At 35.3% G+C, this 25,807-nt stretch overlaps 1 protein-coding gene across 2 annotated transcripts in view; it reads right to left on the bottom strand.

The window, feature by feature from the left end:
• The window catches only part of EXOC6B (exocyst complex component 6B), a 594,589-nt gene that overhangs the window by 324,260 nt on the left and 244,522 nt on the right, over positions 1-25,807 (bottom strand). For both annotated transcript variants that reach the window (XM_077766295.1, XM_077766296.1), the window contains exon 8: positions 9,593-9,661. In XM_077766295.1, the coding sequence (XP_077622421.1) occupies positions 9,593-9,661 (69 nt within the window). The remainder of the gene's footprint in view (positions 1-9,592; positions 9,662-25,807) is intronic.

Here is a 25,807-nt window from a genome sequence, read left to right as displayed (position 1 = left end):
GGTGTTCTTTAGAAATATAGCTCCAGAAACAACTTTAGGAGACTCTAGATCCATTAAGCTATGTGTCTCTGGCAATGCTGGAATTCTATATCCACAATTTCCAATTTCATGTGACTAGTGAAATAATGTGATATTTCCCTCTCTCTGTAACACCATCTTTGGAAATGTCAAATGAGAATAAAAACTTACAAACTCCAAACCCCTAGAATTTTGCCTTTCTTGTTTGTCTTAATTTCTACCACAGGAGTAGTGAATGACCTTGCTTCTGTTTCCACCCAAACCAGAAATTTAAATGTTCATTCAAGTGTCTTTATAAAAAATTGAGAGTTGAAATAATGGATTTTTATCACAGTTACATAAAATAAATACAAATCAATGGTTTCGTTTAAAGTAGAATCAGGACAGATCTTTTAAAAATAGCCTAGAGTAAAATACAATCAATTTTAATGAAATTGCTTGCATTTGCTGCCAGGTCAATGGTCTATGAGAAACACCAGGAAAACTACATAAGGTTGAGGTTGATGTCTGAGTATCTGTTTTTGTGGGTTTTTTTTTTTTTAATTTTTAATGTTTTATTTACTTCTGAGAGAGAAAGAGAGAAAGACAGAGAGACAGCATGAGCAGGGGAGGGTCAGAGAGAGAGGGAGACAAAGAATTTGAAAAGGATCCAGGCTCTGAGCTGGCTGTCAGCACAGAGCCTGACATGGGGCTCAAACCCACGAACCATGAGATCATGACCTGAGCCGAAGTCAGACACTTAACCAACTGAGCCACCCAGGCACCCTGAATATCTTTTTCATTTTTCATTTTTTCATTTGCCAACCAACTGTCCTGATACTTAGATGTAACAGAAATGCTTTGCTATTTTTCTAAGTGATTCTCATTTTTTTTAAGTCAATAACAATTAAAAGAGTCTGGCCTTCAAAAATACACCCGATCCTGCAGATAAATCTGACTTAAGTCTATGTCCCAATTCTTGCTGTTAAAGAGCAACAGTGCCTTCTGATAAAGGTACCAGGGTAAAAACTGTAAAATCTTACCTTGGGTGCCAATAAAAGAACTATTTAATGGCATAATTCAGAGTGAGGCCAGTCTCTACCAAGTGAGGTGTTCTCATATTTGCCATGTAAGTCACTTATTTAATGTAGTCAAATTTGTGAGGCACTATGAGATGGCTGCACAGAGTGTTATATAAAAACCAAAACAATACTACTATAAGTGCACATATAAACAACAACCCTGCCACTACCACTATTTGAAAGTATCTTGAAGTCTAACCTTAGAATGCCAAAACTAATCATTTTCCTTAGTTGAAAATCTCAGTTAATGTCTTAGGCTCTTCATGTTATTTATCTCCCAAGTGCTTTAATGTAACAGCCAGTTGCTACCACAGTTCGTTAAGTAATTTCCTTAAGTAATTCCTTTAACACCTCAAAAAATGTGTCCCTTAAAACTGCTTTTCTCCATTCCTTTTTTCCACTCTCCAAATCCTTTCCTTGCTATCATCAGTAGTCACAGGACCATGGATTTTGTAGTTTCCTCCTGTGCCCATGCAGACCATATAAGTAGAAACTCTCAGATTAGAAAGGGAGAAATATATTCCAGTAAGATTTCTGCTTACCCCATCCCGCCCCCTGCCATCTCTGGCTCTAGCAATGATCACGAAGAGCTGTAAAGAGATTGTGGGTAAATTCTAGCCCTGCTACTGACTCCACTCTCTCTGAATTATAGCTAAGTATTTAAAAAGCGATATTATTAAAGCAACCAAGAGGTAAAATATCCTGAAACCTAACAAAATTACTTATATTCAGGGAGATAAATTACTCTATAGTTCTCATAATTACTTTTAAACCTCTGTTTGAATCCTTCTTAGTAAAATAATTCAGGGGACAAATCTATTAGTTTAGGTGCTGAGGCTAACTTCTTCTTAATAGAAAAACAGGTCACCAGCTTGCCATGCCTGATGACTGCCCAGGGAATGAAGATTTATGGCACAGAAATAAGTTCACTTTGAAATATGCTTTTAAATTTGAATTTTGGCAAGGCTTCCAAATCTAAGAGAAAGACAAGTGTAGGGAGTCCTTAGGAGGCCTATAAAAGGGGATAGTCAAGTGGAATTGGGATAAGCCATTCTGGGGCATAGGTCTGTAATCAGTAAATGCCTGAAGCTGAACTCAGCCTCTAGTTCCCTCTACATGAAGGGTTCTTTCTAGGTCTAATAAGATTCAGGAGTTGAGGAAGCCTCTGAAATTCTAAGGAAAATATCACATGCCTGTACATATGTGCATTTTGTCTGGGGAAAGGGCTCACAGCTTTCATCAAATTCTCGGAGGCCCCTTGCCCAAGAAAGTTTAAAAGAAATACTGCACTTGCTAGAGCCTTTGTAATATGAATTCACCACACAATGACATTCTGCATCCCCTTATACCTCAGGCTGTTCTATAGTCTCCTTTAGTAACTGAAAGAGAATTAAATAAAAATGAGGTTCTTATGATTCATGTAATACTGAGTGGCTGCTGCTTACTAAAAAAATCCACATATTGCTACATATGCTATCCCTGGATCTGAGATGTCAGCAATCTTTAAAAAGGGTACTTTTATTATAGCTTAACACAAATGCAAGAAAAGTATATAAATTAAAGGTATACACTGGGCAACATTCTTTCATCTAGGATTTTTTAAAATTGTTAATGAGCAGATGATGTAGATCACTGGAGAACAAGAAGCCACAGGAAGATAAGATCGCAAACGAGACCCACGCAGTGGGGGTATGGTTGTATTACAGGTTTGCTCCCCCTAGTCTCTTAATGACACCCAAGTTCTTTGATATGGGGCACATACACGCTCCTGCAGTGATAGAAGGACGAGCGAGCAGCAAACCTGCAGAAGAGTCAGAAAGACTTTCCAGGGCACAGAGGAGCTGAAAGCATATCTAAATCTTTGTCCAAACTGAGCTGGGTTCAAGGCTTGGAGTCCATAAACATGGCAAACATTGCTGGGTTGGTAGAGTTTTCAAAAACTCTGTAAGAGAGCCTGGCTTCTGTCCTCACTAGATAGATAGTCCATCCATCTTTTTAAGTACTACCACACTATGTACAAAAATCTCAAATTATTGTACTCATTTCTCTTCTGGTAAAATTTTTAGTTTGTTACTTTCTCCCTTCCAAAAAAATTCTCCTTAATGACTATAAAATGATATTTTATACCCTGCCATTTACCTGCCCATCTCTAAACTGTATATGAAGATTTAAACAGTACAAATTCATTATAAATTGTTTAAGAAATACACCTACATTTGCCCTGCACGCTTCCACTGCATTACTATACCAAGAACCAAGTCTCAATTAACCACTATCTGACCCTTGTTCACTTTCTTCCCTCCCCTCCTCCTGCCAAAGTTTGCCCTTCCTGCCAAAGTTCAGCACTTCCTAGAAAAGTCTCACTGCCTGTTTGATATTGTACTTCACTTTAGTCACCAAAGGAAGAATTTACAGGTGCTTGGCCCCATCTATAAGACCATGACCGAAATCTGACCTCCTGTTACAATACGTGAACTCCTGCCCTACTGATAAGGCTGGCAGATATAAGTAGGATTTTTCAAATAATCCTTTGGGAATTTATAAGCAGCACAGCCATAAAAGGGGGGTGAATGGAAGGTCGGTTTCACTAAAAATAATAAATATTGCCATGTTTATTCAAAGTGTGCCTTGTTATCCTCCAGGCCAAAAGTTCAGATAAACACTATTGTAAATGACAAAATATTAGAACTTTTTGTTACTTCTGTTATGATCCTTCCGTTGGACACCAATAGAACTGTTTTCCCTCGTATAAGTCCCAGCCCTGATATTGTATAACACTGCCCGAGGCTAGAACTGGATTCATTTGCAGGTCAAAAGGAGGGCAGTTATCTCTCAAAATCAAAAACAAACATTTATTGAGTATTATATACTGTTAATAATTAGTGCTAAGGCTAAAAAAGATGACTAAAACATGGTACCTGCCCTAAAAGAGCTTACAGTCTATTGAGGAAAAAGAACACATATTTAGGATAAGATAATCAAATATAGTCAGCACTAACAGAAATAGGTACTGGGTCTTATAACAGTGCAAAAGAGAAAGGGATCCTCTGAGTTCAATGTGAAACATTAGGAAAATTTGTTGCAGGACACAAGTATGAAATAAGAAAGAGTCCATAAAATAAAAAGAAGTGAGAATACTCATTCAGGCAGATGGACCAGAATGAGGAAAGGATGAGAAGCAGGAAATATGGTACATTCAAAGAACTAGAAACATTTCAGTTCCATTAAAGCAAGGTGGTAAGCAGCAGAAAATATGGCAGACAGGACATGGAAAACCTTCTATCCTTTGATATGCCATATTTTCTTCTATACTTCTATATTTTACTCTATAGATGACCAATTAGAGAATTCTGAGCAGATAACATATATCCCAGGTTTGCATGATGCACAGATCACTCTCACTACAGTGAGAAGGTTGTTAGGGATCTATAATATAAGGTAGGGAGAATAGTTAGGAGAATGTTTTCAAAAATCCTGATGTCGAGGGCAATCATTTTAGGATAGGGGAAGATGACAGAGAGAGTAAAACTGTATTTAGGAGGTAACCTCTGCAAGCCATGGCTATTTAGACATGGTATTGAGGAAAAAGAAAAGGTTTGGGTTTCTGCCTGGAGAACTGATAGAATGCTGTTGTTACCCGAGATCATGGTAAATCCAAAACAGTAGCCTTTAGGGAAGGGGTGAGATAATGATAAAATGAATTCATTCTGAGCTGACTTGAAATCATTTGTGCCACCTGTGGAATGCACAGAAATGTTAATATAACCACATAGGGAAGTTTAAAAAATATTTATATTACAAATCTTTATATTAAGCAATCTATTTTTAAATATCTTTGTCATTAATATTATGAAGACATGTCCTTCACTATACAGTAATACAAATTAGCAATGTGAGAATGGGAAACAAACACAGAGAAGTAACAAATTATGGCCCCCAAAAAGCTATGAAAAGAGTCAACTCTAGAAGTCATACATGTCTGGCCCTTCCTTTAGCAAAAGAGACACTTTAGTGCTTATTTAAAGTCACCCTAGCTCTGGAACAGCAATGCCCCAAAAATAAACATGTATTCCAGGAACAGGGCTGAGCTCTGACCACTAGTTGTACTTTTTCAAAACTAGGAAATAATATGAATGAGAGAAGAGGCCTGTTTCTGCCATATAAACAATGCCATATCAAATTACTATAAAGCCTTTATGAATACCAAATATTACAACACTACAGAATATTAGCATGTGGAAATTGTTCTTTTTAAATTTTTAAACCCATAGTTTAGAATGACATCAACTTTATATATTGAAGAATGTGTACTTTTTGAATAATTGATAAACTTCGTATGTTGATGTCAGAGACTAGAACCCCTACCTACATGTCTATGCTTTACATCATATACTTTAAAAAGTACCAACAATGTGCCTAGTAATCAGCATCAGAGATATATAACTCTTGCCAGGTAAACTGCCATTGATTAAATTCCAATCATGGGCCAAAGACAGAGCGAGGCACCATTCGTACATATTGGTAACTGCATGAAGCAGATCATTATTATCACAGCTCATATATAAGACAGCTAAGGTTTAGGTAACTTGCCTAATACTACACAGCTAGTGGGTGTGCAAATAAATGACTTCAGTACTCTTATGAATCACTATTAGAGTTCTCATTTGAAGAAAATTTGTCACATTTTCTATATCATAAAATCTTAACAAAGCTTTAAGAAAACTAGTAGATACACAGTGATAAGATACAGTGCTGTCATATTACAGTCATTCAAAGATTATACCTTCTGTCCTAGTAGGTTGTAATTTTTTTAAAGCATAAGTCCTAACTTATTTATACATCGTTGCTCTCCAAATCCATTTCATGCAGAACAGAAATTCAGTAAGTGTTTAGCGAATAAGTAAATGAGTAATAAAGTTTGAGCTAGCATATGCTCAAACAAATGTACTGCATTATTTTAGCTACCACTTACTTACTCATTCAACTGGTATTATTTGAGTACCTACTATATTCCAAGTACTGTTGTTGGTACTGAAGAGATAACATTAAACAAACTGATTTTCATACTTTTACACTATTTGAGAAGGAAGTACACTTGACTTCACAATTTTGAGACTTAACAATAAACCATATATAAAGTGCAAAAAAGATTAAAAGTAAAAAATAAAAGGAGTTAAATTCCACAGAGTGTTAAAAAAAAAACTAATACATCCTCATTAAGTTGGATTTATCTAAAGAATACAAAAATCATTTAAGATCACAAAAATCTATCAATGAAACTTAGCACATTCATGAACTAAAGTATAAAAACCATAGGACTATATCAATATACTGGGAAAAAAGCCAATAAAATTCAACATTTATTTATGTTCTATGAAAAAATTAACAGGAGTCTAGCAATAACTAGATGAAGAATATTTACCAAAATCTTATTGCAAACATCAGTTTATGGAGAACTTTAGATATTCTGTTAGAGATCAAAAATCAGACAAGGATGCCTACTATTACCTTTCTGAACAACAAAGTAATGATGATAATACAATAAGACAGTAAATACAGTAAGACAATAAAAAGAACAATATGATATATGGATAGGAAGAAAAGAAACAAGTCAATACCTGTAAAAATTATGAACAACTATACAGAAAATCTACCGTAAACCAAAAAACAAACCATAATAACTAATAAAAGAGTTGAGCAAGGTTGCCAGATATCAGTTAATTTACAGAAATTGAGAGCATCCCTCAATATCAGCAATTACTAATTAAAAAGTAACATAGAAAACTGCAACAAAAATTATATTTTGCTACTGCTTAAAAACATGCCCAAGACTGTTAACATAGAAACAAAGCCTAATTAAAGAATTTAAAAGTAGACATTTTTCTTCCATGAATAGCAAGAGTTAGCATTATAAATTTGTCAATTCTTCCCAAAATTTATCTATAAATTCAATCAATTCAAATCAAAATTCTAGAAGGATTTCTTTAATGAACTCAAACTGATTCTAATATATATACAATCACTAACTCTACTCCTGAAACTAATATTACACTATATCACCATATGATAACTAACTGGAATTTAAATAAAAACTTGAAGGGCACCTGGGTGACTCAATCGGTTAAACATCTGACTTCAGCTCAGGTCATGATCTCGCAGTTCAGGAGTTCAAGCCCCACTGACAGACTCCGTGCTAACAGCTCAGAATCTGGAGCCAGCTTCAGATTCTGTGTCTCCCTCTCTCAGCCACACTCCTGCTCATGCTCTGTCTCTCTCTCTCAAAAATAAATAAACATTAAAAACCAACAAACTATAGAGCTGAGAAACAGAGTCTATATATATATATATATATATATGTCAAAACATATATTGACAAAACAGAGTCTATATATATATATATATATGTATATATATATATGGATATTTAGTATATGCCCAAGGTATTACCAGCAATCAGTGGGCCATATACAGATTATGTGGTAGATAGGACCAGTAAAACTGAATTCATCAAATAAAAAAATTAAGTTGGATTCCTATACCTTATACTATAACTACAATGAACCCAAGATGAATCAATATCCAAATGCGATAGATAAAAGGTTAAAGTTAACAGTCTTTTAAACAAGACTTAAAAAGTACAAATTACAAGGTTAAAATTGATGGACTTGATTATATCAAAATCAATGATTTCTGTTTATGAAAGATAACATGGCCATAGTGTAAAAATCTGTGGGCAAACTGGAAAAGACATTTGCAAAATCCTACACTGTCAATATGCACAACATATAAGCAATTTCTGAAATTTCTCTTTCCAGAAAAGAGAAAAAAACAAAACAAGAAAGCCAAAACAAAATTGATCAAAGGTCAAAAATAGGCATTTCAGTTCAAATAAAGATCTTAAATGATTAGTGAGGCTATAAAAAGCACAATGTTATCAGTAACCAAGGAAATTCAAATTAAAACAAAGAGACATCATTCAATATCCATCAGGTTAGTTGTAAAATTAAAATTCTACATATACCTTCTGACCCAGCAATTCCAACCTAGGTATAGAAATCATAGAAACTTACACCCAAGTCCATATGGGGGTACTACTTATTACAGCAGAATGTTAAAGGCAATTTAAGAATAGATAGAACACAGCAAATGCAAACCATGCAGAAGTGAGAGGCAATGAGTAAGATATACAGACTTTAACAAGGTTAGATATTAAAAATAGGCTGAATAAAAAATACGAGTAAAAACTAGATCCATAAGACAACACCATTTAGTAAATTAAAAACATCTACATATACAAAATTATTCTATATATTTTTAAGGATACAAACACAACCATGACCAGACATTAAACATATCACAGTTTGTATATTTTGGGATAAGAGTCAAGTGGGCTTGTGGATAGGAGATGAAAGGAGGGGAAAAAAGATTAAAAAAAAAAAAAAAATACAAGAGGGGGACTGATAATGAAATAATGACAATAGTGTGTTGTGTCACAAACCAAGATGTATATGATTTATTTAATTATTGGCACATGAGAAAAAAAATTATCTACTTAGTTTAGCTGCCTTGAGACAACTCAATCTATGTCCTGCTCCATCTTTATATAACAAGCAATGATAGATGGAGGCAAAGGGTGGAGAGGGAGAAGTAGGGAAGAGGGAAAGAGGAGATTAGAGAGCAAAAAATGGGAGGATGAAGGAGAAGAGAAAAAAATTACCCAGTCTTTTCCCAAACTAATGGAAATCACCCCAAACTACTCTAGCCATGAAGTCCATAGACCAGTGTTCCAAACTGTCTGGAGCAAAGTGACACTATATTAAATATATGAAGAAAGAAAATGTGTAACCGACCACAGTCAGATTTACTCCCATCACATTATAAAACGACTTTTTTTACAGAACTTTGTTAGATAGAATCTTTACAGAACTTTGCTATTAAAAAATACCAATAATGGACTTCTCTCATCAATTGGTCTTTGAGGATACTTTATTTACTTTGATGATCCCAGTTTAAGTTTTCGATTGCCTCTGTGTGTATCTGGGTGTCTGCACGTAGGTGACTACCAAGATGGAGAAAGGGTCATTTCTTATAATACCATTAACACCCATAATAATTTCCCCAGAGAGGTTCCTCTTTGCATAGGAATAAGAGTCATCAGGAATAAAAAGATAAGCAGTTCTTACAAATATTATTTTAATAAAAAGATGGGCTATTGTTATTTAAATAACTACATCATTAAATTAAGAATAGAAATCTGTGTGTATAACTATTCTAGGTATAATCTTATTATTTGTTGATGACTGATAGAAATTAATGTTATTTGCTTATATCAATTAGATGGCAAACAAAAGATTCAAGAAGAAAAGAAAGGATTATTTTTGTAACTGATACTACTTAAATAATAGTTTCTTTTTTCTTACTCTTAATAATAAACAGAAAAACTATCAAAAATGAAAAGAACAGTTTTGAACTCAATCTAGCTCTTTATTAGGCAGAGCCATATAAAGACTCACCAGGACAGAATATATGTGTAGACATCGATAAACAGGAGAGAAATCCACCAAATCTTGGGCTCCAGGCACCTGCAAAACAAACAAGATTGTCACAAAATATTCAAACAAAGCCATTAGGAACATTGAACTGCATTTACTTTTATTACTCAAGTGTAAAGAAATAAAAGCCAGCTCTAGTTCTTAGGAGAAAAACACAAAACAAACAAACAAACCATGCTCTCAGAAGCCCAGTTTTGGTATTTTAGCCATGGGATTAATAACTGTGAAGATATCAGCAAGGCTGGGACACAGAACAGAAGGATGAAAATCAGAGAAGAGCACCAGAAGGTATCACTGCATCTGCTTTTAGAGAGAGATTTTTGCTATGGGCTTCCAAAAGGGAAGAGAAGATGGAATGTGACTTTGACAACTTGACTGTATCTTCTTAGACACATGGTAGTCTATATAAAAGACTAAGTTTCAGGGGCGCCTGAGTGGCTCAGTCAGTTAAACGTCTGACTCTTGATTTCAACTCTTTCAACTCAGGTCGTGACCTCATGGTTGGTGAGTTAGAGACCCACCTTGGGCTTTGCCCTGACAGCATGGAGCCTGCTTGGGATTCTCTCTCTCTCCCTCTCTCTCTGCTCCTTCCCTGCCCATGCGCTTACCCGTGCACATGCTCTCTATCTCTCTCTTAAAAATGAACAAACATAAAAAAAAAATAAAAAACAAGTTTCAGTAGTCAAAACCAAAACTTGCTGCACAGGATGAATTAAATGGCCTGCCAGCCAACTTCTGAAGGACATAAGAATTAGTGAATATTTTACATCAGCATGCAATCAAAATACCAGAATATTATAATATGAACAATGTAGGCAGATTAAATCTAGACATCAAAAGGCAAAGTAAAACAAACAACATTAGGTAAGAACTGGAGATAGTCACAGTGCTAAAACTGTTTGGTTATGTGACCTGACAATGAATAACTCACAATTTACTTTGGCCTCAATTTCTCAACTGAAAAAGGAAACTATTCCCTATATTGTTGACCTATAGGAATTAAACAAGAATAAAAGGACACAAAGTAAATATTGAACAAAACAAAATAAAGCCAAAAAAAAAAACGAAAAAAGAAATTTTACATTAAAAAATAATCAAAATAAAAAAGAAAATAATCAAAATAAAGACCTAACTGCAGGTTTTACTATAACACTGCTAATTGTAGAATTCATCACAATATAAGCAGCAGGCTTGTCTAAATTGAGTTGAGCAGACTCGTGATTACAAACAGTTTCCTAATCCATCAAGCAAGCCTCATTTCTTCTTTGGGGGCATAGTTTTCTTCACCAAGTTGCTTTTCCAAAGAAATCTACTCATTCTACAGCTCAGCAGCCCAATACTTTGTCTCTCCAAAATCATCACCTCTCTACATTTATTGGTTCAAATTTGTTGACTATTCTGTTCATTCGGTTTGCACCCATGATAGCCACACTAAATCTCTCTGTTTAAGAACCTCTCACGGCTGTCTACTCTGAAAGCACTCTAAACAATCTCTTGTGAATCCAAAGTTTGATTGTAAGATCTACATCATGATCCAAGCATAGATTTAAAAAAAAAAAAAAAGCCATTAGAAAAGTCAGCATTAAAAAATCACTGAGAAAAACATTTTATGGTCAGATAAGCACCACGTATTTAAGAAAGATTAAAAAGCATGTAAAAATTAAGGACACTTCTTTTCATCTTAATAACATAAAAAGAGGTAGCAGGTGATCATTTGAGGTCATTTTAAATGACCACAGCATTAAAATATCTTTACAGTCTCCCCTCTTGAACTGCAAAGTAAAGATGTGAAGGAAATTTTATCTTGCCAGAAAACCAGAGCCTACTAGTGAAAACTACAACTAAGCAAAACACAAGCTCAAAAGATGAAAAATAGAAAAATTATTAAAATTATATTAATGATAATATTTAAACTACATAAAAATGATACATACATACAAGAAGAGATAAGAAAGAAAACATGTAAAACATTTTTGATCTGTATAGGAAATGAAACTCTTATTTAGAATTGATGATTACAAAATTATTTAGAATATATATTTACTAAAAGCTTAAGGAAATTTAAATAAATTCAATCACAACTTTGTTCATATGTTCATCTTTATGTAGTTTATTTACGTTGTTTTGCTTTGACTCAGGACCATTAGTTTCATTCAAAAGGAAATTGCCCCTAGGCCATTCCTCAGACAGAGCTCTGGCCCCGTCACCTGTCGGACCCATTCTTATAGAATGAACATCCATATTAGGGGACAGTTTCCCTAAAACTCTGTGATGAGTAAGCTAATGGAGCCCCTTACTAATGGGCTAAAAAGAATGGTTTATCTGGGCCAACTAAAAAATACATATATTTAGAGAGGACAGAAAGATTTTCCTGTCATCTACAACAAATATTTACAACCAAACCTATCCTCTGTGAGGCTGTCTTGACATCATCATCCTCAGCTTGCAAAAGTTTAAAGTACCCTGACCCGGAAGTATTGGCTTTGCTATTTCTTAGCCTCTACAACCACCATCCAGTTAAGACCTCCTCAGCCAACGACCACCTGCTTCGAAAGCGGTACACAGAAATCTAGACAAGAAAAGAAGGAGCAAACTGGGGCTTCAGTTCACAAAGCCCAGTTCACTGGGGCTTTATTTCCACCCCCAGAACAGCCTACTATTTAGAAATCATTTTTCCTCCATGCTCCCTTCTGCGAGGAACACCAGGAACACTGCGAGGAACCAAGAAGAGTGCTGTGAGGAGAAAGGTATGTAAAGCATGCACTGACTCATGTTGCTTTGAGCTAGATGTGTTTTCTCTGCTTCCACTAATGAAAAAGAATCACATCTACCGAAAGGCGAAAGGAAGGGGGCAACATACACTGTACGTGAAGGAATGCCATACGTTTGGAAGGTTAAAAAATGAACTTTCAAAAATCTAAATCAATGGGAGTGGGAAAGAGAACAAAGGGCAGTTTCTCCTGACTCACATAAACAGGTCTGTTTTAAGGTCCACGTTTTGCTTCCCATTTAAAATACAAAATCTCTGTCAAGGTTGTCTTCATTCTTCTTCCCCTCCTGTTTGCCCTTCTCTCCCCTCAAGTGCAAAGAATGATTCAAGCAGGTTTAGGTTTCAGCTGGGGCAGAGGGAGGGGTCCAAGGACACTTTCCTAAGCTAACAATGACTGTCCCTAATGGTTTCTGTCTCCTAACAAAAGCCATGACTCCATCTTTATCAGCTTCATCTAATTTTTCCTTTCCAAAGTAAATAACACAGCCCTTGCATTTTACACATGTCCAAGTTTGACAAATCATTATCGACTGGGACTATAACTGATAAGAGATAACTTTGTGGTAGGACCTTGTCATTTCCTCTCATAAGGGCTTTCTTTCTGAGATACAGAAACATGATTAAAATAGTTAAACATTTCCTCTGCCTGGCAGTCAGGAACTCAAGACATTAAGATACTGGAGTCTGTATTTTTCTAGTTCAAATAGATCTATGAAGATACCAACAGCAGCCACAAACAGTTACTCAAGATTATCCTGCCTTTTTAACTAGTTGTTTTCCTTACGAATTCACATGAAATAATTTCATCACCAAGGACAGCAGCTGCCTAATTCCCTATATAGTTCCTGAATGGAGAGCATTTAGTGCCTTCTGTCAACTCAAACCTCTTCATTATTGGAGAAGAAGCAAATACTGGATAGATTTTAGATTCTGTAACTAAGAAATCTGTGCCTCAGGACATGTTATAATATTATAAAAGTTAAGATATTAAAATAACAGATAAATAAATAAGCTCTCTAATTTAGGAGTGACTGGGCTATAACATTCAGAGGTAGATATCATGAAGGCAACTGTTATATTCTACAATTACACATTCACACACACATTAGAGATCATGTATCACCAGATACCAATATACATGGCTAGTCTGTCTGTTTCAGTATGCTTCTTACATTGATAGGATACGTACAAATAGCTTCCAACAAAGCTGTAGTTTTTGTTACTTATTGTCTGTAGATTTTCTTAAATAGTATTACAGTATTATATCCTATCAATACATTAGCTATAGCACAGTGCCACTATATAAATGACAAAAAAGAGTCTGGAGGCAGAGGATGCTATAAAATAAGAAAAGAAAATTTATGAACAGGATCACTGAAAGGCACCCTGACTCAGGATCAATGAAAGGCAGCATGAAAAAAGTTTTATGAGCCTCTGCAGACCATGTTTTGGAGAAGAAGATGTAAAGATACAGAGTAGAAATGGAAATATTACATGATCATAAAGAAAAGAAGTATAAACATTTCTGATTACAAAAGTTCTTGCAAAACATCACAATCTGACTTTTATGATCTGTTTTTCTTTTCTAATACACCTTTGATCTGAAAATTGAAAACTGAAAGGTTACTGGGTAAGTTCTTTCCATAAAGAATAAGGAAAAATGATTTTATTTATTAAAGAAAAAAGGAAATTTTTATTTTAAAATAAATGACATCAAGCTTTAACAGATACATTTATTTAACACTTTTATAGCACCTTTTCCCCCCAACAAAGGAGTTGGAAGTTAGTAGCTATTTCTAGTGAAGGGAAGCAGGAAAGAAAAGTATCTGCAGGTAACAATATCACAGATCTACCTGCTTTGCTAATGGGCAAGCATATCATTAGGAAAAGGGGACAGAGTACAAGACTGCTTGCCTCCTTCCACTCAAGAGTATTTACCTATGCTGCTGATAAAGATAGTACCTGAAAAAAAGAAATGCATTAGTGTGTTCTAGCCTTGTTGTTCACAGCTGTCCCAGGAGATACACACACATAACTGTACCACACAGGCCACTTATTTTTCTCTTATGAAACCTTTCAAAGTCGGCAAAACATCCAAAAAGGGTATGATAAAAATTTGCAAGGAATTTAGGAATGTTTCTCACTAATCATTTGAGTCATTCTCCTTCTTGAAAATACTTTTGATTGCCACTTTTCACAAAATAGTTCACTGGGATTAGTAAATGAATACAGGGACTTGGTGCCCATTTCTGAGCATTAGTTGGATCTCCAGTCATTAAAATGTACCAGGCATCTTTCTGAAGGGAGAAAACAACAAATGATTAGCTGAAAGAGCATTAACTTTGATCCACTTAAAGGATCAATTTTGATGCCCCTATTATGCCTAGAAGCCAGGAAATACCTAGCAAACATTCTTCACCAGTGTGTGTTTCTATACTACTCTACTTCCAAAACTTCAGCGAAAAGAAAGGTAGAATTCATTTGGACATAATCTTCCACAGAGCTGGACTGAACACCATGGACACACCAACAAACTCGAAGGCCTAAAATTCTAAGTGACTCGAATTAGCAAAAGAATGAAACAATTTTCTAAGTCTTTGAACCTGTAAGAACACCCTGAACAGAGCCCTAACCTAAAAACTGCAGAATGTTACTAACAGCATCTCACAAATGACTAGGATTCTTCCTGAGAAATCCCTAAACAAATTACTACTTAATTTACTTAAGTGTTTTGCACTAAGCAGAAGAAAATCAAGAAAAATCACCATTCTTCCTTTACTGAGATGTCGCAAAAAACTTTGTGGCCAAAATCAAAAGATATTCTCTCAAGAATTCTCTGTTTAAAGCTGAACACTGAGGCAGTAAAAATTCAAGTGGTCTCTATACAACAATCATCTACTACATGCTAAGAAATGCTAAATTATTAATCAAAAAAAGGGCACTTTAGCAGTAAATATGACATTAAATATAAAAGTTCTGAGGATGAAAAATTAAGCTGATCAAAGTAGGTAAAAAAAAATGTTATAGATAAAGAATTCATCTTCCCAATATACAAACAACTCAGTAAGACTGAAGGGGAGAAAAAACCCAAAATCATTAGAAAAACAGGGACATGAGCAGTTTACTTTCAAAAAAATATACAAATAGCTCTCAAACTTATAAGATAATGCATTTCACCCATAGTCATAGGAATACAAATTAAAACTATACAGAAAGACCATTTCTCATCTATGAAATCTGTAAATATTCAAAAGCTTAACAAAACACTCTCTTAAAGAAGCTGTAAGGAAATAGATACTTCACACACTGCTAGAGGGGGGAGGTATAGAAAACGGTACAACGTTGATGAAGCAGAATTTGATACTATGTAGCAAAACTACACATGCATTAATTTACCCCTTGAATCAACAATCCTTCTAGGAACTTACACTTCTGTCTATAAGTAGAACAACAGTCAGGTTTGGGGTTGATTTTTAAACTGTATTTTAAATTTTGAGATATTTTTTTAAATAAAGTAAAATTCACCCTTCAAGTGAACAATCCATTAAATTCTGATGACTATATAATCCTGTAATCATCATCACAATCTAGATACAAAACAGTTTCACCCACCCCCAAGATTCCCTCCTGCCTCCCTAGAGTCAATTATTCCCTGACACCCAGCCCTTGGCAAACACTGACCCAGTTTAGGTCCCTAATTTTGTCTTTTCAGGAGTATTACTGGTATAGCCCCAATGGTATGCAGCCTTTGAGGTGGCTTCTTTCATTTAGAATACTACATTTGAGATTCATTCATATTGTTTCATGTATCTGTAGTTCATTTCTTTTTATTTCAGAATGAAACTCCAATTATGGATACACCACAGTCATTTATCCCTTTACCCACTGAAGGACAGGACCCACTGAAGGACAGGAGGGTTGTTTCTACTTTCTGACAATGTCTGAATAAAGTCGCTATAAACATTCAGGTACAGATCTTTGTGTGAACAGATGGGGAAATACCTATGAGTGAAATTGCTGAGTCAGATGGTGTGTGTTCAACTGTAATAATACACTATACCAAAGGGTTTTCCAAGGTAACTAAACCATTTTGCATTTTCACCACAATATCTAAGAGCAATATATACAGTTGCTAGGCACCCTGCCAGTACTTGGTATGGTCAGGGTTTTTTTACACTAATTAAAATAGCTGTGTAGCTGAAATACTATATTTTAATAAGAAAATATTGGAAATCATCAAATGCCCACTTACAGGAAATTTGCTGAATAAACTATGATAAATTCAAATAATGGAGTATTGTTTAGCAGTAAACATAGAATGAGAAAGATTTCTATAAACTTATATGGAATAATTTACAGGGCATATTTTCATTGTGGAAGAAGGAGGTACAAAAATATATATGTATTACATTATTAACAGTCATGTTGTATAAGTTATGGGGAAGGGTAGGTGAAAACACACACACACACACACACACACACACACTCATGATACTGATAACTTATGAAGAGTGAGTAGGAGCAGGGTGGAAGGGATAAAGAGGAGAATGGGATATCACTGAATTTATCTTCTAATATAATTTTGCTTTTTGAAACATGTTTACATTTTACATATTCAAAAAATTTTAATTAAAAAGAATGAGAAACCCTAAAAAATACACAAAAAGAAAAAATTGAACCCAATTACATATCAACTTAGTAATAATCACACAGAAGAAAAAGCAAAAAAGATTTGAACAAAAGAGTCTGAACTGTAGCCCCAGAGGGATATACTGTAAGGCCAAAAGAATTACAAAAAAATCTTGAATCTAGTAAGTTTACTCCTTTTAATGACATACGCATAGCAATTCTAAAACTATTTTGTGTCATATGAGTAGATAGATGAGTAAATATATTAATACTCTGGGAACCAGAATTCTCAGAGATACAAATATAGAATAGGAGAAAAGTAAGATCTATGATATTTGGGTGAAATTAGAAGAACCACCTTTAACTCAGGATTTATAAAACTGTCTATGTGTTGGTGTAGTGTGTGTATTTCTTAGCTCTCTCCACAGAAGGTGCATACCTAATGCCCCCATCTCAGTTCTATATATCATTCTCCAGTAAAAGGGAAAGCTCTTTGACAAAATAGCTGATTCCGGGGATAGGGCAGAACTTGGAGTGAACTGAGAACATCCTGTGCCAGAAAAAAGGAAGTGCTCAAAACTGATGGAAACATGTCAAAAGACAATGATAAGACTCCCACTGGCCAAATCTGGAACAATTAGAGAATCAAAATGAAAGACAGGAACAGAATATAACCCATTGTATATAAAATAAGAATTCATCTGCCAACACTGACACTAAATTAAAGGGAAAGGGACAAAAGGGAAGCTCTTTATAGAAGAATGCCAGCTAATCAATGTGAAAGAAATGATAAAAATAGAAAAATCACTGTTTTATAATCACCATAAATTGTGTGACTCAGGAACAAAATCATCAATGAATTCCAAATCACCAAATCAGAAAAACTATTAGGGAACAGGATAGTCCCAGGATCTCAAAGTATTCCACAGATCACTTATTAATTACAAAAGAAGAAGGGTACCTTTACTGCACAGAAATCTCGTTGACATCACCGTAATCAATTGTGTGCCTCCTGATATGATGTACTAAAAAGGACATAGTATTACTTTTGTGATATTCCTGTCAAAAATGATTAACCTGAACCTAATCATGAGGATTACCAGATATACCTAAATAGAGGGTAATAATAGATATACCTAAATAAAGGAGAATAAAGAGACACAAAATTAAATGCAATGTATGATACTTGTCCAGATGTAGCTGCAGGAAAAAATGATAAAAGAATCTGCTATAGAGGACATTATTAGGACAACTGGGGAAATTTGCACATGGGTTATTTGTTAAGTGGTAGTATTGTATCAATGTTAAAATTCCTGAGTGTGATCACTGCATTATAGTTATGTAGAAGAATGTCATTCCCGGGAAACCACAGATTACAGTATTGAGATTTCAAAGACAATGAATGAAATACACCACATTCTTTTAAATGGCTCAGCTTTGGCAAGGGAAGGGGAGGACTGATGAACCTGACCCTTTTAAAATCAAATTTTTAAGAAAGTGGCAAATTTTAACAAGTGGGGTACATGGATGTTCATTTTACTATTCTTGTAACTTTTCTGAAGATTTAAAATTCTTCAAAAAAAACTAATATATTTTTATAAAGAAGGTACTTTATCTCCTTTATAAAGGTGGTGCTCCAAAGGTGGAGCTTGAGGGGTTGGCAAGATAGGTTGAAAGGGGTCAAAAGGTACAAATCTTCAGTTGTAAAATCAATAAGTCAGGGAGATGTAATGTATGGCATGGTAACTATAGTTAGTAATACTGCATTGCATATTTGAAAGTTTCTAAGAGAGATCTAAAAGTTCTCATCACAAGAAATCACAAAATCTTGTAACTATGTTTTCTGATGGATGTTAACTGGACTATTCAGGTGATCATTTTGCAATACATACAAATATTGCATCATTATGCTGTACTCCTGAAATTAATTTAATTTTTATATATCAATTATACCTCAATTTAAAATAAAGAATGTTGGGACACCTGGGTGGCTCAGTGGGTTAAGCATTGACTTCCCCTCAGGTCATGATCTCTCAACTTATCAGTTTGAGCCCTACATCAGGCTCTTTGCTTTCAGGGCAGAGCCTGTTTCAGATCATCTCTCTCTGCCCCTCCCCACTTGCACATACCGGCTCTCACTCACTCTCTCTCTCTCAAAAATATATAAACATTTAAAAATAATAATAAAGAAAGAAAGGATGGATGGATGGATGGATGGATGGATGGATAGACAGACAGACAAACGGATGGATGGATGATGGGTGTTCAGAAGAGGTCACACTGAGCTAATCCTAAAGGAAAAGTAGAATTTGGTATTTGAGACAAAGATGAGGGAAAAAGGAGTATATTCCCTAATTAGGTTATGAGCAACTTAGTACAGAGTGAAGGGAGTGACTGAGTAAGCAATGAGCATAGAAAGGAAAATTCTAGAAGACCTGAAAAGGCAGGTAGATGTTTATAATTGAGGTAAATAATTTGAAAATGACAAGACTTTATACTATCAGTACAATGAAAAGATTTTAAAGTTCTTAAATCAATGCAAACCATAATATATCTTTATAAACAGACAGACCTAAAAGATAAAAGAATAAGAAAACCAAAACAGAAAATCTAATGCATGTTTAGCTCTCATTCGACTTTCTAAATTGCTTTTATTGCTATTTGATTTTGAGTATGGGTATTTACTCTTCATTTGACTGCTTATATTCTTAATAGACCAGCTATAATTAAGAATAGAAGTAAAAAAAAAAGTCTACCATGGTGGGTAGATATTGGGAAGAGTGACTCAGGCCAGCTTTTCATATTGTATTCTCTTAACAGACATACTTTGTATGTGAAATATCTAAAACCATTACTCATTTTTACAAAGAACTCTGTTCTCATCATTTTTTTCCCAAAGATGTGGCCCCGTCAGCATACCTTCCAGTTTGCCATTTGTAAATACGGACTCCTTATACGTAATAATGTATTTCCTCGATAACAGCACAAATGTGATAATAAATGGCAATATCCAATGTGCAGACACAACAGGGATTGTAGCTTAGTGGAAAACACATATCCCTGGTGGCAATCTTGCTGCTCAAGGTGACTCTATTACTATCATGTGAATTCAGCTACTCAAAAGTTGGCAAATAACTTAAAAACTTTCAAGTCCCATGCAAGTCAGCAGCCATTTTGCAATCTATTTCTGGCCCATGGGCTACCAATATGCAGCCTCTGATTTTAACTCCAAAGTTCTAGTGGTATCCTTTATTTAACTTACTGAGAAATAATCCTCATTTTGTTATCTTCCTGTCAACAGAAAGTACTGCAATACACAATCTGAAATTTGGGTCAAATATCATAATACCCACAATTTTTCACAAGCAATTTGGCATTAATTAATTCTTGTCACTATTTTATAGGTGAAAAAGAGATGCTCAGAGAAATTACCAGATTTGATCCAATAACACATGGCTGACAAAACTTGTACTTTCTAAATACAAATCTTGCATTCTTCCCAATCACTCTGTGAATTGTGTCCACCCCAAAGTTCATATGTTGAAGCCCTGACCCCCAATGTGTCTGTATTTGGAAATAGGGCCTTTAAGGAGGTAATTAAGGTTAAGTAAAGTCATAGAGTGGGGGCTCTAATAGGACTGGTGTCCTTATAAGAAGAGGAAGACACATCAGGGGCATTCAATCACAGAGAGAAAGCTATGTGAGGACACAGCAAGAAGGCACTTATCTGCAAACAAAGGAAAGAATCCTAAGGGGAAATCAACCCTAAGGGCACCTTGACTTTGGGACTTGCAGCCTCCAGAACTGTAAGAAAATAAATCTCTGTTGTTTTAGTCAGGCAATCTATGGTATTTTGTTATGGCATCCCTTGCAAACAAATAATCTTGTTACCTCAAAATAGTACTGTACCATAATCATAAAGACATCTCAGCAAGCATTATTTATGTATTACATGATACTTTTATTTAAATTAGCATCTCATCCTGTTAACCCCCTATTTCAAGAGACACCAAAATCTTGAGAGCAAAACCTGACATGGATTTGGTCAACAAACATTTATTTGACCCATACTCTATGACGAGCTGTATGGATAAAATAGTGACTACTGTTCTCTAAGAACAAAACTAACTAAGAGAGATACAGACTAGAATATGAGATGTGCCCGAAGTATGGTACCAGGGAAGTGCTCTAAGAATGCAGAAGCTCAGGATTCCTGGGTGGCTCAGTAGTTTAAGCATTCAACTTCAGTTCAGGTCATGATCCTGCAGTTTGTCTGTTTAAGCACCACTTCAGGCTCTTTGCTGACAGCTTAGAGCCTGGAGCCTCCTTCAGATTCTGTGTCTCCCTCTCTCTCTTCCCCTCTCCTGCTCGTGTTCTGGCTTGCTCTCTCTCTCTCAAAAAAAAAAAAAAAAAGGAAAGAAAGAAAAATGCAGAAAGTCTTCAGGGAGCCTAAGCCAGTTAAGCATCCATCTGGCTCTTGATTTCAGCTCAGGTCATGATCTCACAGTTCATGGGATCAAGCCCCTGTCAGGCTCCTCACTCATTGTGGAGCCTGCTTGGGATTCTCTCTCCTTCTCTCTCTGCCCCTCCCTAACTTGCACTCTCTCCCTCTCTCAAAATAAATAAACTTAAAACAAAAATGTAGACGCTCTGAACTAACCCAGAAACAAAAAAAGAAATCATAGGTCCTGCTTCTCCAAAGTATTTCTTATTCAATACTGCTTTATTTCAAGCAGATTGTTTTGTTTACAGTAGGTAATGTCCCATCAGTCCACACAAATATACATTATCAAAAACTGTATCAACTTGTATTTCACCTTTATTCCCTGCAAAAAAGACAATCACAATGCCATCATTGTAACTAATATATAATGATAGCATTGTATGTGCCAAACATTGTGATGAGATACATTATGTCAGCCAATCCTCACAACTCTAACCTCAGAAAGCATTCTTGTCCCGCTCCTCACATACACCATCTAAAGTGTTCTTTAGGGGTGCCTGGGTGGCTCAGTCAGTTAAGCATCCAACTTCAGCTCAGGCCATGATCTCACAGTCCGTGGGTTCAAGCCTGGCATCGGGCTCTGTGCTGACAGCTCAGAGCCTGGAGCCTGCTTCAGATTCTGTGTCTCCCTCTCTCTCTGCCCCTCCCCTGTTCACGCTGTCAATCTCTCTCAGAAATAAAGAAAACATTAAAAATAAAATAAAGTGTTCTTTAAATTTTACCTTCACATATCTGAGAAATGATACTCCTGATGAATCTAACACCACAAGAACTTTCTCAATCTGAAAGCTTATTAACACTTTTGAAAAAATTAAAGTCTTACCTAAATACTTAGATAGAAGAGCAATAACATCTGCATATTCCACAGGATAATACAAAGGTTAAGAACAAATTCCCGAAATCATACATACTTCCACTGAAAATCCTTTTAAGTTGTCGGTCAAAATGGTCAAATAGCAACAGTTTACATAGTTCAACTTTAATATGTGACAAGTTTGAAAAAAACTTACTTTAATTAAGGTGACTCTTTCATTAGCTTAGATACAAACAGAGAATTTAACAGAGGAATACTTTTCCTACCACAACCTCTCAGCAATCAAGAGAGACTGACTCTGTCAGGGTGCGTGGGTGGCTCAGCTGGTTAAGCAACGAACTGGATTTCAGCTCAGGTCATGATCTCACACTTCACGGGTTGGAGCCCCACATCAGGCTCTGTGCTGACAGTGTGAAGCCTTATTCTCTGTCTCCCTCTCTCTCTGCCCCTCCCCGGTCAAACTCTCTCCATCAAAAATAAATGAATGTTTAAAAAATTGATTAAAAAAAAAGAGAGAGACTGACTTTGTCAGTTGGTTCTCCAGGTGAACTGGTTTTTCATCCAATATGACAATTTACTACTGTGACTTCATCTTCATTTCCCAGGCTATTCAGTTTTTCTACTTCTGGCACAAACTTTATTTCAGTTCAACAATATATTAAATGTTTCCTAAGTTCAAAGCCACTTTCTAGGTGTTTGGGTTTCCTTACCAAACCCAATAAGAAGATCTTATTCTGTGATCTTCCATTAAGTATCATCACACTAAAGACATAGTTAATAGCCTACAAATGTCATTTGACTCAAAGAATGTTCTAAACACACTTTTGTTAAAAGTACAGGAAGGAGAAAAAGTCCTCACTTCAGAGAATAATACCTAAACTTAAATACATTAAATTGGAATCATCAAATTTCACCCAAAAAAAAATGCTGGTAATCTACTGAAAGCAGCAGATTTTAGAAAGCAAAATACAACTCTCTCTTAAGTACTGTGTTCATTGTTGGAAAAATTTTAAGACATTTTAATGAAAAATCAGTAAGACATCCAAACAGTCAAAGGCTTGTTTTCTTTAGGCACTAAAAATGCTTCCTCAAGATCCTCTATAGCCTTGCAACTGAAAATGTGCTCTGCAAACAGAAGCACCATTCTCACCTGTGAGCTTGTGAAAAATGCAGATTCTCAGATTTCACCCCCAACCTGCAGAATCTGAATCTACATTTTAATATGACTCAAAGTGATTGCTACGCACATTAAAATTTAAGAAACACTTAACCTACAACACAGGTTCTATACAGGGGTCCTGAAGGGCAACATGAGTTTCACGTATCCCCTGAAATTTCATGCAGAACCTTTCATGAGTGAATATATGCATATTTCACTGGGAAAATGCTCCATATTTTTTTTTTTACTAATCTCTCAAAGGAATATATGACCCCAGATAGATTAAGAATCACTGCCCTACAGGATTGTATCCACAGTTTAGAAGTCAAAATATTTCAAAAACTATTTATGCTGCTCTCAATGAGGTCTGTTGAAGAATGACAAGAATGAAGGTCAGAACGTCACAGTGGGTCACGAAAGACCTTATCTGAAGAATTTATTCACACCATGCAAGAACTATGCCAAGAAACCAGTTTGGAGACATCTAAATAAATAATTCTCTACATGAGGTTTGAGATTAAGAATGTGCACTTGAAGAAGACTCAAACTGAGAAGTAAATAAATAGAAGGTAGGATTTTTTTTAAGATAGGATGCCATTAGATGACAGTGAAGTGTTGAATTCTTGTTGTAAGAGCTCAATCAGCAAAACTCCAACAGGATTCTGTTTGATTTGGGATATATGACAATCCTAAAACGTTAACTTCCAAATACATTCTTATAATACTTCATTTATGAGGACCCCTCAACACATTTCACTAGTCCCACTTACTTTATCTTCTCTGGACCTCAGAAGGCAAAACAAAGAAATACAGCACAAAAATCAAAAAGGATTTGCCCCAGGTCCTCAGTGAGTTCATGATAAAGAATGACTTATATCCATAAGGTTCTCACTATATGTGAGAACTATGCATGTATTTCATTCTTGCATTTTATCATCCAGTCATCTCTCTGAGGCGTGTATTATCCAGAGGCATAGACTATGTCTAACTTCTATTTCCTTAGGTATAGTGCCAGATAGAATTTAATTTCCTTAACAGACACCTAAAATGTAAATAAAAGGCGTTAATTGGTCTTTCTTGATTCTGATGCTTGATTGTAGTACTACTTTAAGTTGTCATCAGTGATGAGCCTAATACCTGACAATCTGGTCTCCAGGGTGGACCCATATCCTACCATACCAGTCATTCCAGGCAAGAATAGAGAATGCCGGAAAACACTCAGGGGGATCAAGTCTTCTCTGCCCTTATCTATTTCTATAGGTATAAACAAATGCCTGGTTCTTTTCTTCACTCTATTTCTTTATCCAAGTACAATAGGGATTTTGATGAAACTTTGACACATTGTTAACCATTAATGTCCCTCATTTATGTAATAAACATATCCTGATGAAGAGTATGATGGTAGTGATACATAACAGAAGTTGGCAAAGAAAGAAAGAAAGAAAGAAAGAAAGAAAGAAAGAAAGAAAGAAAGAAAGAAAGAAAGAAAGAAAGGAAGGAAGGAAGGAAGGAAGGAAGGAAGGAAGGAAGGAAGGAAGGAAGGAAGGAAGGAAGAGTAACAACAGGACAGGAACTAACATTTGCTAACCACCTTTTATGGAGCAGACACTTGTGCGATCCTATGGGGTAGAGACTACTGTCTTTACTTGATAGATGAAGACTAAAATTCCAACAGGTTAAACAAGTATCTAAGATTAAAAAGTTAGAAGTGACAAAGCATGGGGGTATAGTTTTTGGAAGGAGAGGAGAATAAAGAAGAGGGACAGGAGAACAGAACAAAGAACAAGGATGGGGAAGACAGTGAATCCAATTTCATTAGGAGAAATGAAACAATGAGAAGCAGACAAGCGTTTGAAGGCAAGCAGGTGACAGAGTACAGGCATAATGGTTCCTCACACATGTCAATGGACATTTAAAAAGTAAATAAGAGTATTAATGAGAATTTTTAAAAATAAAATAAAATGGCAAAGCCAGGATCTGAATAAAATCTGTATGACTCCAAAGTCCATGCTCCTAACCACTACATTCATAAAGAAACTGATCCAATTTATGCAAATAGGAAGTACTTAGAAAAACATTTTAAAAAGAAATCTCAAGTGTCACAGTGGTTTTATTTTTAAAAACTATTAAATATACTTCTAACAACAAATCAGGACATAAATATATGCACTAATTAAGCCACTTAATCTTATTCTTTACCTGAAAGTGACACAGAACTAATTTTAGACGTTAAGGATATGTCACAAAATTCCCAAATTCTCTATAAGCACTCATATTTATTTCCTCCAGAAACGTATTGT

Source organism: Crocuta crocuta, unplaced genomic scaffold (genome assembly GCF_008692635.1).
Source record: "Crocuta crocuta isolate KB4526 unplaced genomic scaffold, BGI_CrCroc_1.0 scaffold113, whole genome shotgun sequence".
Classification (NCBI taxonomy): Eukaryota; Metazoa; Chordata; class Mammalia; order Carnivora; family Hyaenidae; genus Crocuta; species Crocuta crocuta.
This window is presented reverse-complemented; position numbering and strand designations above follow the sequence as displayed.